Genomic DNA, 18115 nt, shown 5'->3' with positions numbered 1-18115 from the left:
GATGGGTCTGTGACGCACCATCACATGCGACCTCCCGACTCGCAACGGCCAAATTCAAATACCAATCAATGCGCAACGAGAAAGAATCGGAAGCTGGCTCGAGGATGAAGAGTTTTTTTATCCTCTTCTTTCTTCTTCTAATCGTCGCCTCGATGGATGCTGCTTGGAACTTCCTGTTCGGTTCCAATGGAATTGCAGAAGTGCGCAGCTCCCCAGATCGAGGTCGTATCTTTGCCATGCTCTGTTACGCGTTCTGCTGCGCCCGGTGTGTCCGCCTTGCACTGAAAGGAGGACGATCGACACACATCTGCAATAAGTCAAGTGGGACCACAATGTCCATCACCTCTCATCACGCTCTTGGCTCGCTCGTCTTTATATGCGCTGTAATGCGAAGCATACGCTATTGAATACGCTGACCTGTCTCTCTCTCGCATCGTGGCAATGTCATTGACGACCTGCTATAGCTGCCGCCGCCGCCGGCTTTCCAACCGGAAGACGTTCCCCGCGCCGGCGTTTCGGTGTCGGCCAAGCCACACCATGATGAGCAACAACACAAGATGCGAAGTGGCAAGTCAACGTTTTCGCCGAACTTCCTTCTCGACCTGGTTCCCGGTCCTTATCGTTCTGCCGCACGTAATGCTGCCCAACAATTTGCTTCTTCTTCTTCTTCTTCTTCTTTGTCTCCTCCTTGTTGCTTCCCAGGCCTCCTTCCCTGGAGTGGGTTCCGATGCCAGCAATCTTAAAGTGGTTGGCTTGGCCGACCCACGATCCAGAGCCGGGCCGCCACTAGTCGTCTTGGCTCGTCGACAAATCATCTCGCTGTCTCTCACACGAGTGCGCGTCGCTGTACGTCTTCTGGTTTCCTCGAGATGAGCCTTGCGCCCCCATTCTCGGTGGAGGTCACATGCAAGTGTTTTGTGCGGTCGGACCAGCACTTCTTATCAGCGACAAGAATCTAATCACAAGAGATCTGCAAGTTCACCGTACACCGTCCATTCCGGTCTGTGCTCCGTTTCCTGATGGTATGGTAGCTAATGGCAGGTTAAGGAGGAAAGGGTCCTCACTAGTTGTGATGGTCTTTATTGTTTTAATCCCTTCATCCAAGTCGTTGAGATTGGGGTTCAATTAAGCTTCTTATCGCCTTGACTTTTAGTCATAGTACGACGGCAAGGCTTTTTGGCATTTCTTGGGAGTTTCGATGGGGGGGGGTTTGGTTTGCCATGGCGAACGGGTGATCGTCTCTACGATTGATTTCGGGCGCCACGCCGCGCCACGCCACGCCCCCTTGGCCAAACTAAACTAAAGTGCTTGGCTCATCCCCCCCTTTCAGTCGGCTTGGCAAGGTGGGCTCCCGCCAAGATGCCCTATGGCTTGGTCTTTGCCAAGCAAGGGCACTGCCTGTCCTATTTTCTTGGTGTTTTGGGCGGCGACCTGTCGATTGTTCATTCGCGTGCATGCAATTCAAACATGGAGTTTCAGGCGTAGCTTGCCGGGCTCGACTTACTTGATGTCGGTGTATGTAGGTACGCTTCACATTAATAGTCTCCATGGATGTAGTAGTCCGAAGGGAGGCGCAGTAGTCTGTCTAGATCCATTGGCCAACCATTCGACCAATACTCAATAGCAACGGGACCCCTTTGAGCCACGCTGGATTTCATTTCTCATTCTCGATTTGTAGATCTTCTAGGGGAGCCCCGGAGTCTCTGCCGGTGGGCTGGGTGTGCGGGAGTAATGCGCATCACGGAACCACTTCCGTGATATGATGTGACCGTCTTACCTTCCACAGGCAGACGCCCTGCACATCCCGCCAAGTGTCTAAGCCTGCCTAGTAGCTTGGACGAAGTGAATTGTCTCGGCGTTGATATGTTCTTTGACTGGCTCGACCACTGTGTCGACACACATTGCTAGTATAACATATTGTTTCATCATAGGTAATAGCTTTGCTATTTATGGTGGTAATATAGGTAGGTTTGTCGGCCTCTGGGTCGGGGATGGTATATCATGAGATGAGAAAGCATCCGATCCCAGGCGAGGAGGAAGCGCTCGGTAGTTTACAGGCCCGAATAGTTCATACTACGGACGACGATGTAACCCGGGATGTTGATGTGAAGCAGAGTGATGTTTCGTTGATATTGGACTGTTTATGCATATTCAGTTCTATTTTTATATAGAAGTTGAATTCGACTTTCGGTTTTATATTTTATCTAATCGTTGGGAACTCAGCCGCAATAGAGATGTGCAGAGGTGCCGTACATATATCAGCCTAGCACCACTTCCTGGTCCTAGACGTGAACCCTCATCGCCGGTAAAAAAAAAAAAAAAAAAAACACGTCCGTGGTGACAGTCCGAATGGATCGAATCAAGAATAGGCAATAGTCGGATGACATCACATCGCCACCTCCGTCCTATCCCCGGATGTTCTGAAACAGTCGAATCGAATCGACAACTGCTCGGGCTCACGGTTCCGACTCCCGGGCGGCGGGTGGGCCGCCGCGTGGACTGCAATTATCCGAATCACATCTTGGCCCTCTGGTCAGGCAAAGGGGCTGTCAAGGCCTTGCAGCAAGACCACTCACTCGCTCACTCACTCACAGGAGATTTCTTGGTATTCGTTCGTCCGGACCGCAGTAATGATGTCACCTCGACCACCACGATGTCGTTGTGTCAAAATGGTGATCACAATGACTGAATACAGGGAACCCTTTGGGGGGAAGAAGGCCATGATTCTGGTCCCTTTAGCCCTACTCCTTTCCATGCGGGGTACAAGCATCTGAAAGCCCCCCAAAAATGACAATGGTGACTAGAATGAACACGGCTCAGATCCAAATCATCTCACCGAGTATTTTGGCATTGAGTGACAGACCGAGAGAACATGAGATAGATTTCGTATTTACTTGAAGATAGTACATGGCCACGGAAGTACTATGGTCCTATCTCTTGCAAATGTTGTCGGTGGCGGCTGCTCTCGACTAGCTATACTACCGTCGTGGACCGGTGAGTCAGGTAAGATTATAGCCGCGGTGACGGAGTACCAGAAGACCGGGACCCAGGCCCACAGCAAGAAATACTCTTCCCTTTCTCTCTCCCACATCACAGCCAATCCACCAGGTGTGATTGTGATTCCCAGTAGGACGAGTGTTCGGCATCTTTGGCCTGATAGGCGTTACACATTTCAATGACATTTGTTTTCCTTACTGAGCCTCAAACCAATTGGAGGGGTCCTAACCATTTCCCACGAGCAAGATACCTCAGTGATTGCAACCACTCGCATCGTTACGCTGAATCGGCCCCTTACTTCTACCCTGAGCATCCTAGAACGGCGTCATGCAATGCATCTGGACGGACCTGGTCTCATCACTGCTCGCCTTCGGAGAGCGCATCTCGGCAAGCATTCCCCCTACCATGGTTCTGCAATTGGAGTCCGAGAAGAAGTCGACTGAGTAAGTAGATAGGTAAGATCAGCCCAAGCTTCAGCTGCTATCTTCTCTCTCTCTCTCTCCCCCCCCTCTCTCTAACATTATGTAAGAAGGGGGTGTGGGAGGGAGATAGTGTTCCATGCTGGGATACGTGGCCGCCATATATATCTATATTCTCATAGGCCATGACCTACGCTATTAATTGTACAAGCAGTCACTAGGGCCGGTGTTGCATATGCTATTTAGCTAATTTCGTAAGGGTATGTTCAAGTCGGATACCCGGCAGGTAGCCACGGGTGTCTCCGGGACGCCATAAGCATGCTGACGGTGCATGGCATCGGGAATGACTCTCTGGCGTTACTACGGATCGAAGAGCTGCCTTTCTCTTTCTCTCAGGAAAGGAAAAAAAGACAATGCATGATCCCACGTGATTGGGCACCGCTGTCACGAATCCTCGCAGCATCTGTCCGGCGACCCATAGAACTGCCCAGGGGCGCCTCAGAGCCTTCGGCAGGTGATAACAGCCTGCACTTCGGCCCAGCTCTCCTTTTGAATTCCGAGGCGGTACACGCCCGCAGCCGCCCCGCCTCTCCGGCCAGAGCGTTGACCGAGTAATACGCCTCCACCAGGGCCGTGGGCGTGACCCGCGGAAACCCGGGCGGCTGTCTCCGTCGGACGGCCGGGCAAGCAGGGTCCGACCCGTCCTGGAGGAACGCTTCGAGGACCTGCGCCCATGCCTGGGCCTTTTCCCTCCATAGTGCATGGCTGATCGTCGTCGGACGGGCTCGGCCGCCGAGATGGGTGCCAGAAGGCGCCGAGAAGCGCGCCCTGCCAAGGCGTGAGGCCCCCGTCAAAAGACAGGTTGGGGTCTACGCCGCTTGCCAGCATCCGCCGGACCTGCTCTACATCTGGGTCCTTTGGCCTGTTGTTGGCGGTGGTGGCCGATCCGCAAGTGCCCGAGACGGCCTGCAGCAGGAGCCAGTGGCTCACTTCGTGCTCCACGGCGGCGTGGCCGGCGTCGCACTTCATGTCGACGTAGTGCGTGAGCCCAAAGGCCCTGGCCAGGTCGAAGAATGTGCCCTGTCCCTCCCGTGCTCTGCCTCCCGGGACTTTGATGGCGCGGGACCAGTGGGGGCGGTCTCTCGATTCTTCGAGGACGCCTCTTCCTCGCTCAACGTCTGTTTCACGGTGATCGAGGCGTCGACGCCGATGACACGCCGCGGGCGCGCACCGCACTTCCAGTAATAAGCAGCATGAAACAGGTCTCAGAAAGGTCAAATCATGTCAAAAGGCTTTAGCGAAATGTTGTAATATACACGCTAAAAGGATTCATAACCATTTGCAGGAATCGGATCTGATGCAGATGAGGAGGTCGATAAAAAAAGGGGGGGCGAATTGTTGCACGGCAGAGAGCGTCAGATGATACATAAAGTGCTAGCTAAAGGAAGGAAAGAAAGGACAAAAGAGAAAGGCACTACGGTGCTAATAAATACACAAATGAGATGTCTAGCGTAGGGCGCTAGGCGCGTCAAGGGGCGAACCCCTGTCTCCATCCCACTGCGACACGAATAAATTTGGAACCTCCGGGGCTCGTCGCGATACGGGGACACCCTCATTTGTAGCCGTACATGACAAAAACGAAAGAGAAAAAAAAAAAATACTTCTTCGCTTCCAGCCGATCTTCGCACGCTCTCCTATCTCCGACCTCACACACACACACACACTCTACACCCATCGTGATTCGACTCACAACTACCACCAATCCTAACGCCCGATCCAATACGCCGCCGAAACCCCCTGCCGCACCACCGCCTCGGCGACCTCGGCGTCCGACATGGTCTCCTGGTCGTTGAGCGCGAACCAGGGCGAGCCCGACTCGGGCACGAGGTAGTACATCTGGCCCCGGCTCGCCTCGAGGCTGCTCGCCAGCCGCCCCTCCGCGACGAAGTCGGCGGCCCACATGCCGCCGAGCTGCATCCAGGTCTCGTAGGCTTGGGCGGGGTCGTAGACTCCCGCCGACGAAGAGGACAAGGAGGAGGAGGAGGAGGAGGAAAGGTAGAAGACGGGCGTGTAGGTCCGGTCGGAGCGCGGGGTGAACTTGGCGCGGAAGGCGGGGGTCCCGGGCAGTTTGCAGGTCTTGCCGGAGGCGGCGGAGGGGGCGAAGTAGCCCATGCAGCTCGCGCAGGGTTTGGAGGAGAGGAGAAGGGCGTCGACGATGGGATAGGCGCCCGGCGAGTCGAAGGACTGGTGGTACGCGAGCAGCATGTTCTCTTCGGCATGGATCGTTGTCGTCGTCGTCGCCGTCTCTTCCCCTGGGACTGCAGATGCTGGGTTCGCGCTAGAACTACCTCTACCACCACCGCTTCCACCGGTAGAAGAGGCAGAAGCAGTAGTAGAAGGGATAGCAGCAGCAGATGAAGTGTCAGACGACGTAGTGTACGACGTCCAGATGTCCGTCTCGCCCGCCGCGAACACGAGAGACGCGCACAGGTCGGCGTACTCGGTCGACCGCAGGCCGGAGCGGACGTACTGGTACAGCGCGATGACGTGGCCGAGCTGCTTGTAGCTCAGCGCGACGCCGTGGCCGTGGGCGTCCCGGATGCGGAAGTTGGGGAGGTCGATGAAGAGGAATTGCGGCATGGTGGTGGTGGTAGTGGTGGTGGCGTTACCCGTTGTCGTTGGTGCTATGTTCTTGGTGTTGTGGAAGTGGGATCGGTTGCTGATCCAGTTTGGCACTTGGACCTCGATGCGTGGATCTCGAAGATGCCTAGTTATATATGGGTTGGGGTTGAACGTTTTGATAGTGTTCGTAGATTACCGGTGTCCTGCCAGATTTGATGCGGTTGTCTTGACCTGGGCTGTTGTTGCTGTTGCTGTCGTGGATAGAGATATGATTTAGACCGAACTACCAGCAACGGGTCGATCCTTTGTATATACCCCACGACCCTCTTTCCTGGTTCTATGTTGAGTACCAAATTTCATCACGAGTTGCCTTTGACGTCTATCGTAATCGTAGAAGTCCCTCGTAGTGTATATGATAGGATGCCCCCTTAATTAATCGCAGCTCACTCGCCGAACCCCCAAATCATCACCACCACCAAACACCACTGTCCAATAAAACCGGCAGAGGCTTCTTTTCGCTCCTGACTCTGGAACACGACGTCACACGACAAAAGGCGCCCACGCCGGTCATCATCAATTGCGTGGGGGATGCCGGCTACTGATGATCATGGTCTCACCACTTCCCAGAGGCTATTTGTGTTATTTCATTGCGCCCACTTACTTGCTCCGGAAAAGGGAATTTGGCACGATGGACATTTTATGTGGAAACTCATGGCATAATACTGGGAAGGGACTAAAGTACGCCCTCACTCGTTCGGTGCGATCCGGCTTACTAAAATCTCCAACCTGTTGTCCTTTCTCATCCACACGCACATTCTGCTCCAGCCCCGCCACGTGCCCTCCCGGACGTAATTATCTAGAACATGGGGCAACGGAGCCCCTGGCCATTGACCTAAGACGCACGTGGGCCTCCCTCCCAGTAGGAAAACATGGGAGACTCAGGTTTAGCTCCTGGTGTTGGATGATATCATCGCCCCCTTTAACAAATACCAACGTTTACCACGTCGCATCGTGGGGCATCGCATAGTAGTAAACCTCCCTGACTCATCTAGTAATTGAGATGGCTATCTAAAATATTACTTCGTAGTCTGCATTCAGCCCATCCAGGATCTGTCAGTAATTCCCACAATCCAATTGCGAGCTGCCAGCACAACCGCCAAGAGCAGTGGCGAAGCACTCGGCAGCTGGTTTCAGGCTCGAATAGGCTATTAGTAGGGCGTCTTCGATGGATATGCTGCCGCTACGCGATCTCTTCCGGTCATTATGGAGTAAGATCCAATGGCTTCTTGTCGTAGGAGGGTCCAATGGGGATGAGCGTTTGCGTCCTTGGCCTCGCTTGCCCGTTAAACAAACATCTTGACTGAGTACTTAAATAGGCAGCTAATCCAGGTAAGGTGCGTTTCATCGAACGTCATGCTCACCTCCATTGGACATGAATCGTGTCACGCATAAGCAGGGGTATCTCCGCTCTCTGCCCCTGTTCAGCCCTACAGCCTTATGGTCAGCACTAGAAGCCAAGACGACACTTTGTTCCGCAGCCGTTGGGATCTGACATCTGCAAAACGAAAGACTGGGACAGGCTTACACCAACCTTGACGTAAGCCCTGACGTTATCATTGGATCTCCCACGAAATGGAATTCCAAGTCGTCCCTCTGACCCTGCGCCTCCTTCTCATTCTTTCGTCTTTGGTCACTTTGGGGATACGATCGGCTCCCTCCTGCTCAGCCGGCCGAGTCCGAAGCAGAACGGCCCAATGGACGACATAATCAACTGTTAGTCTAACTACTTGCCCAATCATTAACCGTCTTTCAGGGCCTTGGCGTTCCACACGGCCGAATTCCAAATAATACCACCAGGTTGAAGGCTTGGGATGCATTGTCGGGGTTAAGTGTAAGCATGTCGGAGATACCAGCGGAACTCAGCCGCTGCTTATCAGGACATCCCGAGAACAACTTCATCATTGAACTGCGGCGGGTCTCCTCAAGGACAGGAGTATGCAGATTTGGAATTGTTCGGTCTTCAAGCGCCAGTCCCAAATCGCTAGCCTTTCACAAGTGGGAACAAAATTTAGTAAAGCCCGTCTTTGAGCAATAAAACAATGGCCATGCTTAAATCAATAGCATTCCAAAACAGCGCAACCGTTCATTTCAGGCAGTAAGTCTCGCCCGGCCCTTGCGTCGGCAATGCAGGGAATGATCACAAAAAGGGCGGTGACAGCACATATTGGGCTAAATGGCGGTTGGCGTGTATACTGTGAGTAATCAGGTTCCCCACGTGGTGACACGTGTTACCTGCCGGAGTCTGGGGAGTCTAAGACAGGGATTTTACGCCAAAGTCTCGGGGCTCGAGAGCGCCCGGCCCTTTCGAGGCGACACAGTTATCCGGATTCGAAAGAGTGACAACGATCTCTGCGTTCCCACGCGCGCCACACCGTGGCACCGCTCTAGGTTGTGCCAATGTATTAAGCATTGGCGTACACGTGTGGCTATGACACCGAGACCGTTCTCTGCGCAACATCAACTTATTATTTAAGAGGAAGGGTCTGCGGACTTACGGACGAGTGTCGGGTGTGCCACCACAGCCGCAAAACCGTACAGATCACGCAGCACAAGCTAACCGCTTGTTGTGTGGAGCAGCCACTTATTTCTGTCATAATATTTATCGAAAAAAAAGAAAAAAAGGAGTTTTGAATGAGCTCCGATGCGTTTAGAGATGAGACAGTGTTGCATTGGGCCGACCGGAAGGGGCTGGTGGCCGAGACACGGAGTTTGGAGCTTTATATAGCGCTTGGAGATAGCTCGGTTCACCGTCACGGCCGATACTGTAGCAATAGGAGGAATTATTGGTTGGGATTGGGTTGAAAGAACCTAAAGTAACAAAATGTCGAGTGAGCAATTAGCACTGAGTTCCGCCACTCACATCCGGTCACATCCGACGCTTCCGATGAAGCCGTTTCAGAAACATCAATATCTTCCAAAGACCTCCCGGAGCCCTATTACGGCCACCATTCCCATCCCTGAATGTCCCCTCTCGTGATAACACAAAGCAATATGTTGCATCCTGCCTTGAAATCGTTGCAGCAGTAACTCAGACCGGACTCAGCCCGTCTTTGGAATACTCGACACTATATCTAACAGTCTTCTGTATGTGCATTGTCCTGTCCTCGGACAGTATGTACTCTTCAGAACTCCTCTCCGGCCTTCGGATGGCGCCCATGGCGATGGAGTCTTGACGTTCGCTATCCGTCCAATGACTACAGACACTCTTGGCTGGGCTGCTGACAGACTTAGCCAAGCTACCGCTGTTCGGAGGTCTTTCCGATCGGTCGCGGGAGTGCGACGCTGGCATGAGTCTGGGAAATACCATGACAATCAGTGGTCGGATCTGGGGTAGGCAGGCGCAGACTATGGCCACGTTCATCTCGATGACGGTCCACATGGTCGAGGCAATGTCGTAAGTCTGATCGTTCGTGGTTGCCTGCACGTTAATAGTGGTGACGCGAAGACATGAAGTGATGACCACGCTACTTGAGTCAGCCCTGTACGCATGGTATAAACAGGTAAGGATCAACGTACAAGACACCGAGGGTGAAGACGGCAATCAAAGCGAACTTCTGGGCCCGAGGAAGCTGCAGGACGTATACCATTGGCAACGGGATACAGAGGATGATGAGGTCCGTGGCGATGGAAAAGCCGGAATTGGCGAACCAGAACTTGCCATTGTCGATGCAGGTGCCGCCCAAACTCTTGTCGTATGCACGTGGGACAGGGGTGCACTGGAAGATGGTGACGGTAACCGAGGCGACACAGTAGATGGCGACAATGGTGGTCAGGACGATGCAGAGCCACCTGAACCACTTGACGTTGCCAAAGATGCGCAGGTACAGCAGCAGTATAGATGCCTTGGTAAGGTTGATGCAAGACTTGTACGTGATTTGGCAGAGCCAGAAGTACTTGAGAGCTTGCATCCTATCCTCGGGTGACAAGTCTTTGAGATGGCGCCCGTAACCGTAGACGCAGGCGGCAATCATCAAGCCACCGGAAGCCAGGGAGCATACCTGTGTGTCTTGGTTAGTGCCTGGAGGACCATCTGCAGGCCATGGGGAGCCATCGAAGGCCTGAAGTCAAGTATATTGAACCTACCAGAGCAGCCAAGACGGTGTAGTCGTCAGCTCCGACATGCCCTCCCTTTCTCATGCGCGACCAGAATCTTATGACCACAAGCAATGGGCACGCAATGAGAAATACAACAACGGGTACGTAGATTAGATGAGCATTGCTCTCTGTAAACGCAGCTGCCGACATGCTGGGTCGATCGAAATGTCTCGGGCAGACGCTGGGGTGATCTTGGCGAGAAAATGACGGGACCTCGGAGGTCTATCGGGGATACAAACCAAGGGCGATGACCAGCAGCTGCAGCTGCTAGTCCCAAGCCGTGTTCCAACGATATATCAAAGACAGAAGCCGTACCACATTACGTGGCCGCCGAAAAGCTGGGAACGGGACTGACGGACAGGACCCTCCAAATGGGTGGCCTAGGCCCCAACCAAGGAGTCGAAACTGGACTTGGAAATATAAGGACAATATGTGGACAATCGGGCTAAAGCTCTCAGTGCCAGACGATAGTTGGGTGTCGTGTGCTTGGCGTCGGATCTTGGTGTGAATGCATGGATGGAGAGCGCGGTTGAGAAGAAGGAGGACGGAGGAGGAAGAGGACTTGGTGCTTTTGGGAGACCATCTGTGACTTCCCTTGGTCCAGCTGTTCTGGCATTGAATGCAATTGACCAAAAGGCAAATGGCAAGGCAAGAGCCCATCGACCTCTTCGTACCTTCCTTGGATGTTTGTTTCTTGCCCACATGTCCGCAGTCTGGTTGAATGTAGCTGGCGGTGGAGACTCCGACCCAGTCGTGGCGGCTGTTTCCTGGTTGAAACCAAGTGCTGAGCACCTCTCTGGTCAGCTGAGTCTGTCAGTCCAGAGTCAAGCCGATTTCCTCCTCGTCCAAATAACTCAAGCCGCCATGGAATCCGTTATGTCGGGAATTCTGGATGGGCGAGTTTTGGCGTTCTGGTTCCTTGATTGATCCTGCTTGGAGTTCGCGCCGGTGGGCAGGAGAGGTGCTTTGGCTGGCATCAAGGATGTATCAAATGCCGAGGGCGACAGGAGGTTGTGTCGTACAAAACTGACCAAAGGAAGGAAGCCTACATCGCTCTCTTTCCCCGTCTCTTCAAGTATGGTATCCTGCATGCTTGCCAACTTAAGTTGTATTCAAATGATCAATCTGGCAAGTGTCGTTCTTGTCACTGTCAAATGCCCATCAACCCATTCTTTTTGGCAACTAAGCCTCGGAGGAGGCGGCAGACTCTTGCTTTTTCTTTTCTTTTTCTTTTTCCTCTTCTTCTTTTCTTGTCCTCCAAGAGGCTCTTGAGAGATCTGCAAGCCCACGGAAACCAGTGGGACGCCTCAGCTTGCAGTCCCGGTCCGGTCCACCTGTTCGATTGGCTGGTCATGACATAGCCGGTTGCTTGACGACGGGTGCCGAAGACGGCACGAAGCGACGTCGATTGACTGGACGTGCGCTTCGTGCCGCCAAGGTCGCTCTTTCGCTTCCCGGGTCACTGGCCCGCCAGTTACAACGCTGGTAGATTACCTTATCGTCATTCCTTTCCTCTCCTCTGCTTCTCCGGTGATGATTGCGTTGAAGTCAAGGAAGGCCATTGTGACTTGTCCTGTGCTACCATGCAGGTAGGAATACGGGAGACTGCAGCGGAACTGACTGATTCAGAGCTTTCCAGGCGTGATATCGGATGAACAAGCTTCTGAGGGCGGTTTTGGATGCGTGCACCCTGAATCATTGGCATCGCTGGGGATCGAGATATTCCTCTGCCCTGATAAGCAAATGCCTCATCCAGAATCAAGTTTCTTGACGAACTTGAAAGCTGACCTGTGAAATTGTTTACGGGATCTACCACTACATACAGCTACAATCTGCTAGGCGAATGAGGGCCTGTGGTCTAAAGACGAGGGGTTTCCGTCCCGTCCCGTCATGGTGGAGAGATCGCCACGCCAAGCACTCATCTCGCGAACAAGCTTGGGCTAATGCGGGAAACACCAGTTGGCATCGCCAACCGTCCAGCTACAGCGGGCGAAACTCAACAGATTGAAAGTTTCGAGCGTCTTTGAATTGCGGTCCTATGGTTTCGTATTTGTCTGGACAAGCTGCATGGCGCAGAGCGTAGGCAGTAAAGGTTGCTACAGCACATGGCGGCTTGGTACTGCTGAGCATGCGGGACACCATCGCCAATCATGTACTCCCAGGTGCATTCAGGCGAGTCGTCGGTGCTAGCCACAAATCTTAGGGGATCGACGCGGGCCGCCAGTTCCCCAGTTCCCCACTAACACCCGCCTGCCGCCCACTCTAGCACCTGAAAGATCCCCCGATCACTTCTCAACCCGATCATATCTCAACCTCACCCGCACCCAAACACTCCAACTGCGCACCCTGCACCACCTAATTACTCTAGTATCCAACCATGCGCACAAACAGACGATGCATGACTTTACCTCTCGAAATACGATTGCCGTCGCGATGGGGAACTAAATGAGAAGGACGGCCATTGGTAATGGGTAACGTGTTGCGCTCTTCAGTTAAGCCACACCCCCAAGCTGACCAAGTGTTCCAAGTCTAAGACATTTGCCTGTCAAGATATTTTGACAGCTCGCACTGCCGATCGGAGGCGAGCGTTGATTCAGAACCCCATGTCTCGACCGTTTCCTGATGTGCCACCTGGGACAAGGACTTCGGGGTTTGTGTCCTCGGGAAGCATCCTGGCCTGGCCTGTGTATCACCGGTCCACGCCATTCGCCCGCTTATCTGGAACTTGCATACAGGCACCACCGGCCATGTACCAGGAAGAAATGATGAAGAAAGCTCGACAGGTGAGATGGTGCGATTGATTATATAGGTGTCGCTGGTTGCCGATTTTCGGCTTGTCCCTTGATGTGATCGTGGATATCTGCTGAGATTGTGGTGAATGCGATGTGGAATTGGATAAACGACGATACTTGATTCTTTTCCCAGTAAAAGCGACAGCGACAGCAACCCTCCAATTGGGATGTCAACCATCAGTCCCGCCTGGAATCAGACCTCCACCGAACGGGCATTATTTGCTTTCCTACCTTGAATGGGGATCAACGACTTGCCCTGGGCCTCTGTCTACCTCCCGCTCTCTCGCTTAAAAAAGCGAATTCACGAGGTCTTCACACCACATACCGATCGCGCCACACCACCGCGGCTCTCAAATCTCGTATCCAAGCGGGATAGAAGAGAAGATCTTGTATCGCATTCTGCTGTGCTTAGCTGCTACTGTGGCCTTCCCCCATCCATCCCCCATCCCTCACATACTCACACAACACCAGCACCTTGTTTCGCACGTGGGCGGGAAGTGAACAGCAACCTTGCTTCCCCTTCCGTCCACCCAGGCACCTTGCCGTCTAGCTTCACCTTGCTTGCTTGCTCGCAACGCAACCTAGTGTGTTACCCAACCTTCACCTAGTGGGAGCCAAAGAATCATTTCTTTCTCTTTCCCACATTCATTCCCCTGCATCCCGCTACCTCGCTTCAGCTCGCTCGATCATTCGCTCCTTGCTTTCTTGGTATCTGCGGACAACCTTAATTCACCCCCAACGTCCATCGCATCGCTCTTCCGCTCTTCCGCGCTACAGCGATCAACCATGTCGGCCTTCTTCGCCAGCATGGGCGGCGTCGCCGGCGCCCCCTCGGGACACGCCCACGTCTCGGACTACAACCACGCCGGCCCCGTCCACCCTCGCGACTTCACCGCGACTACCGATCCCCCCGTCACTGGTCAAGATGTTGCCAACGACAACAGCGAGAAGGGCTCGCTGCCCTCGCCGACGAGCTCCGTCGACGATGCCGGCAACGAGCAGCAGCACGTCATCGACCCCGTGGCCGAGCGCCGCCTGCTCCGCAAGATCGACTTGAGCGTCTACCCCATCCTGTTCGTCGTCTACATGATGTCCTTTCTCGACCGCATTAACATCAGCAATGCCAAGATCCAGGGCATGGCCGTCGACCTGGACCTCCTCGAGGGAAATCGCTTCAACATTGCCCTCTTTGTAAGTTGACCTCACTATCCCCACCACCTAGGCCACACGTGTATGTGTCTTGGGACTAATCAAAATGCCTTCCCCGGCTCATGCTTACAGATCTACTTCATCCCCTACATCTTGCTCGAGGTGCCCAGCAACATGGTGATCCGCAAGGTCCGCCCCTCGTGGTACCTGGCGGGCCTCATGGCCTGCTGGGGCATCATCAACATGTGCATGGGCTTCGTCCAGACCTACCAGGGCCTCGTCGTCCTCCGCTTCTTTCTCGGTGCCTTTGAGGCTGGCGTCATGCCGGGCATCATCTACCTGACGTCCATGTACTATAAGCGACACGAGTTCCAGACGCGCATGAGCTTCTTCTTCTGCTCCACCCTCATCGGCGGCGCTTTCGGTGGTGTAAGTCCTTCCTCGTCTGATTACTGCCACTTGTTCCACCCCAATCATCCAAGTTCAGCTTAACTGACAGAACATAAATTCTTGTAGTTGCTCGCTTATTCTATTGCTCATCTCGGCGGCTCGCACGGCCTCGCTGCTTGGCGCTGGATCTACATCATTGAGGGAGCCATCACCGCCGGCATTGCCCTCCTCGCATCGTTCCTCATCGTCGACTGGCCCGAGCAGTGCCTGTTCCTCACCGTCGCCGAGAAGGATCTCCTCCGCCGCCGTCTTGCTGAGGACGGTGCTGAGAAGGCTAGTATGGAGTAAGTGCTGCGTCAAACCGCTTATCACTAACCCCCACCCAAACCAAAACCCCAATTGAGCTAGGAGGCATTTCCGTGCCCAATGAAAGAAAACACCAAGCTAACCAACAAACCCCTCATGCACAGCACCCTGAACCGCCAAGCCATCCGCCTCATCCTGCGCGACTACAAGATCTGGCTCGGCTCCTTCGTCTACATGGGCGTCGGCGTGACCGGCTACGCGACCACCTTCTTCATGCCCACGATCCTGCTCGAGTTCGGCTGGCTCGCCGCCGATGCCCAGGCCCGCACCATCCCCGTCTACCTCGTCAGCGCCGCGGGCATGCTCCTCGCCGCCTGGGCCTCCGACCGCCTCAAGCACCGCTCCGGCTTCATCCTCGCCGGCTGCGCCATCGCCACCGTCGGCTACGCCATGCTGCTGGGCCAGGCCGCCCTCAGCCGCGACGCTAAGTTCGCCGCCGTCTTCCTCGTCTCGCTGGGCGGCTACCTCGCCACGCCCATCGGCCTGGCCTGGCTCGCCAACAATTTGAGCGGCCACTGGAAGCGCGCTTTTGGTTCGGGCACGCAGGTCATGCTCGGCAATGTCGCGGGCATCATCGCGTCCAACATCTTCCTGGCCGGCGAGGCGCCCCGCTACCCGACCGGCTACGGCGTTGCGCTCGGCATGACGTGGCTGGGCGCGCTCGCGACCGCGGCGCTGGCTTTGGGGCTGTGGCTCGAGAACCGCAAGCGCGATCGGGGCGGGCGCGATGATCGGCTTCTTTTGCCTGAGGAGGAGGTCCGGAACTTGGGTGATGATCATCCTTCGTTCCGGTTCACTTTGTGATTCTGGATTTTGGGAATCTGGCCTGGTTTGGATTCGTTGGACGAAATGCCAACCAACATATGGTGACGGAAAGAATCACGTAATACATGTCAGTGCTGGGAGTTCTGGCCACATCAGAAAGAGGAGCTTTGGGATACAGTGCTGGTAAGCACGCCTTGAGTTCCCGTGGGCTTATTGGCGTATATAGAACCTGGACGGTGGCGCTATCGGATCTGGGATCAGAGATAGAGAGAAGGGATGGATCTTTCTCGCTTGGACATCGTCGTCCTTTTTGCCATAGACATCGAGCTTGTATAGTACATGTAGCAATAAAACACAAGGGATCTTTGGGCATTCTGTTGCTGCTCTTGGAGTACCAATGCGTTATGCAACGACTAGGTTTCCACAGCTTAACGTCTGATACGTCCATTGAGTCGATATGGGCCCGAATCTAGCGTGCCCGTACAGGTGATGTTGAAAAGCTACACTGCCTCAACCTTGGCTCGCAGGTCAGAGCCAAGCTGAAGAGGCCTTGTCTTATGCGCTGCGTTAACATCAATTAAATTTGGGAGCATAATGCAGATATTATCATTCCTTTAATCAATCCTGGCCATCTTAGCGCATAGCAAGCATTCCCAAGGCACAGCTTCGTCCATCCTCGGCCCGAGATGATAAAAGCCAAAAAGACGACTAAAAGAAAAAGAATATTAGACCTCTGGGGATTCGAAACCCAGCCTCCATGCGTTGTTACATGGCGTACTACCGCTGCACTAAAGTGTCTGAACTCGGGTGGTATGTAGTATGGTATCATAGCAAGCTGCTGTTTCGGTTCATATAACTTCCTCGTCTGAAGTGGGCCAGTGAATGCTGACTCTCTATATTGGAAGCTCTGACAGTACGTTGGGCATGGCTAGACCAGGAACAACGCCTGTACAGTTGCGTATGCCATATTTGACCCCAATTCGACTCTGACCGCGGTTTTGAACCTGACGGCGGCGGTCTGCCGACGGGCCTTGAGATGCTAGGTTCTTCAGCTTTCTGGGGATGACGGGATTCGCGAGCACATAGAGCGACGTACCCCTTTTATCGTCTTGCATCACTGGGTGAAGTCACCGTGGCGATTCTGGTACTACTAAACGTCTATAACGGCCCGGTCAGATGGACTTAAGTAACATTGAAGGTAGGTCAAGCACCCTCCCCAGCGCAGGGAATTCCAGGGACTTGTGACATTTTTAGCCCTGTTGTCCGCCCCGGCAATATCGTGCGTCTCGATCTTGATCAGCCATGAGAATGGGTATGAGCCTGTCGCTGCGATACGCGAGACGGCGAAAGTTCCCCTCTTCACCATGATAACACCATCTGAGCTTCGGGGTACAATCCACTACATGGAGATAGTAGAATGGCAATTCGTTGTATATACGCTGGTGCAGTTACCACCCCTATATCTAAAGGACTATGAAATTCAAGCTTACATCAGGATCCCTCTAATTGGCCAGCCAGGGTTTCATCGTACATTAACAAATGCAGATAGATGAGGACGGCGGCAAGCTTCAGCAGATCGTTCGTGAAACCGAACACGACATCCCTGGGGAGTTCCGGATGCCCAACCCCAACTTGGCAAGCAAGCACTATCGATCGAGCATACGGGCCTGGCGATTTGAGTTCACCCATGTGTACCTCGTTATACCTAACTGCGACAGCGACTTTCTAGAAGCATTGCGTGGCCAAGTCCTAGGCTGTACCATCGCCGTCATGATGGACGGATGTTGGTGTCCGCACCCGCACCGACAAATCAGCTTGGCGATGGGTCGCTTGTGGTCGACTTGGTGATTAGTAGCAGATCTAGCTGCTTGAGTTGGAGGAGTCAGATCCTCGATCGCATTATTTGGAATGATGGTGGTGTCGTCGTTCAAGACGGGCCGAATCGGGCATTGTAGCGTCTCGATGCTGGAACCTCTTGGGGGCTCTTGGGTGGTAGGGGTGAGCGTCACCTGGTATTATGGTATGTCAGAAAACATTTTTCTTTTTCTTTTTCTTTTTCTCTCATTGTTGGTCGTGATCCTGGCGCTTACGCGTTGCTCCGGATCGTCTGCCGGCATATGTGAATGTGGGGGCGTTACAATATAATGTCCAGGTAGATGTCATATACATTCATGGATGTGTCCCAAGGCAAGGCCAAGACGCTTCCGTAGCAGCAGCGTAGAATTCTACGAATCTCTGATAAAGCTCTCAGAAACGACAAGGACACATTGCGCACCAACGTCTTTGCGAAGGAACTTTCTAGAAGAAACCTAAAGAGTTTATGCAATCACGAAAGTCACGAAACAACACTTTGCTCGGCACTGCTGACTGACTTGACATGCAAGCAAAAGACTGATACAGCAGGCCCCATAGGTTCAAGAAGATTGAATTGATTGACGACATGGAACATCAAGGCTCTAC

The 18115-nt window shown here is 53.7% G+C and overlaps 4 protein-coding genes across 4 annotated transcripts; 2 read left to right on the top strand and 2 right to left on the bottom strand.

The window, feature by feature from the left end:
* Window positions 1–3324: 3324 nt before the first annotated feature.
* Window positions 3325–4661, top strand: PG986_008505 (uncharacterized protein; the record flags this gene model as incomplete). The annotated part of the gene is made up of 2 exons (XM_066844727.1): window positions 3325–3440; window positions 4046–4661. The coding sequence occupies 2 exons, from the start codon at window positions 3325–3327 to the stop codon at window positions 4659–4661; spliced, it is 732 nt and encodes a 243-aa protein (XP_066700839.1).
* A 519-nt stretch (window positions 4662–5180) lies between these two features.
* Window positions 5181–6056, bottom strand: PG986_008504 (uncharacterized protein; the record flags this gene model as incomplete). Its single annotated transcript, XM_066844726.1, has 1 exon — window positions 5181–6056. One exon carries the CDS (start codon window positions 6054–6056, stop codon window positions 5181–5183), a length of 876 nt encoding a protein of 291 aa, XP_066700838.1.
* Window positions 6057–9126: 3070 nt separating this feature from the next.
* On the bottom strand, window positions 9127–10343 carry PG986_008503 (PTH11-typeG-protein-coupled receptor; the record flags this gene model as incomplete). The annotated part of the gene is made up of 3 exons (XM_066844725.1): window positions 9127–9577; window positions 9615–10096; window positions 10182–10343. The coding sequence occupies 3 exons, from the start codon at window positions 10341–10343 to the stop codon at window positions 9127–9129; spliced, it is 1095 nt and encodes a 364-aa protein (XP_066700837.1).
* A 3449-nt stretch (window positions 10344–13792) lies between these two features.
* On the top strand, window positions 13793–15694 carry PG986_008502 (major facilitator superfamily protein; the record flags this gene model as incomplete). Its single annotated transcript, XM_066844724.1, has 4 exons — window positions 13793–14176; window positions 14267–14563; window positions 14651–14868; window positions 14995–15694. 4 exons carry the CDS (start codon window positions 13793–13795, stop codon window positions 15692–15694), a joined length of 1599 nt encoding a protein of 532 aa, XP_066700836.1.
* Between the last annotated feature and the right edge of the window lie 2421 nt (window positions 15695–18115).

This window comes from Apiospora aurea (assembly GCF_038362705.1).
Source record: "Apiospora aurea strain CBS 24483 chromosome Unknown utg000005l_segment0_segment0, whole genome shotgun sequence".
NCBI lineage: Eukaryota > Fungi > Ascomycota > Sordariomycetes > Amphisphaeriales > Apiosporaceae > Apiospora > Apiospora aurea.
This window is presented reverse-complemented; position numbering and strand designations above follow the sequence as displayed.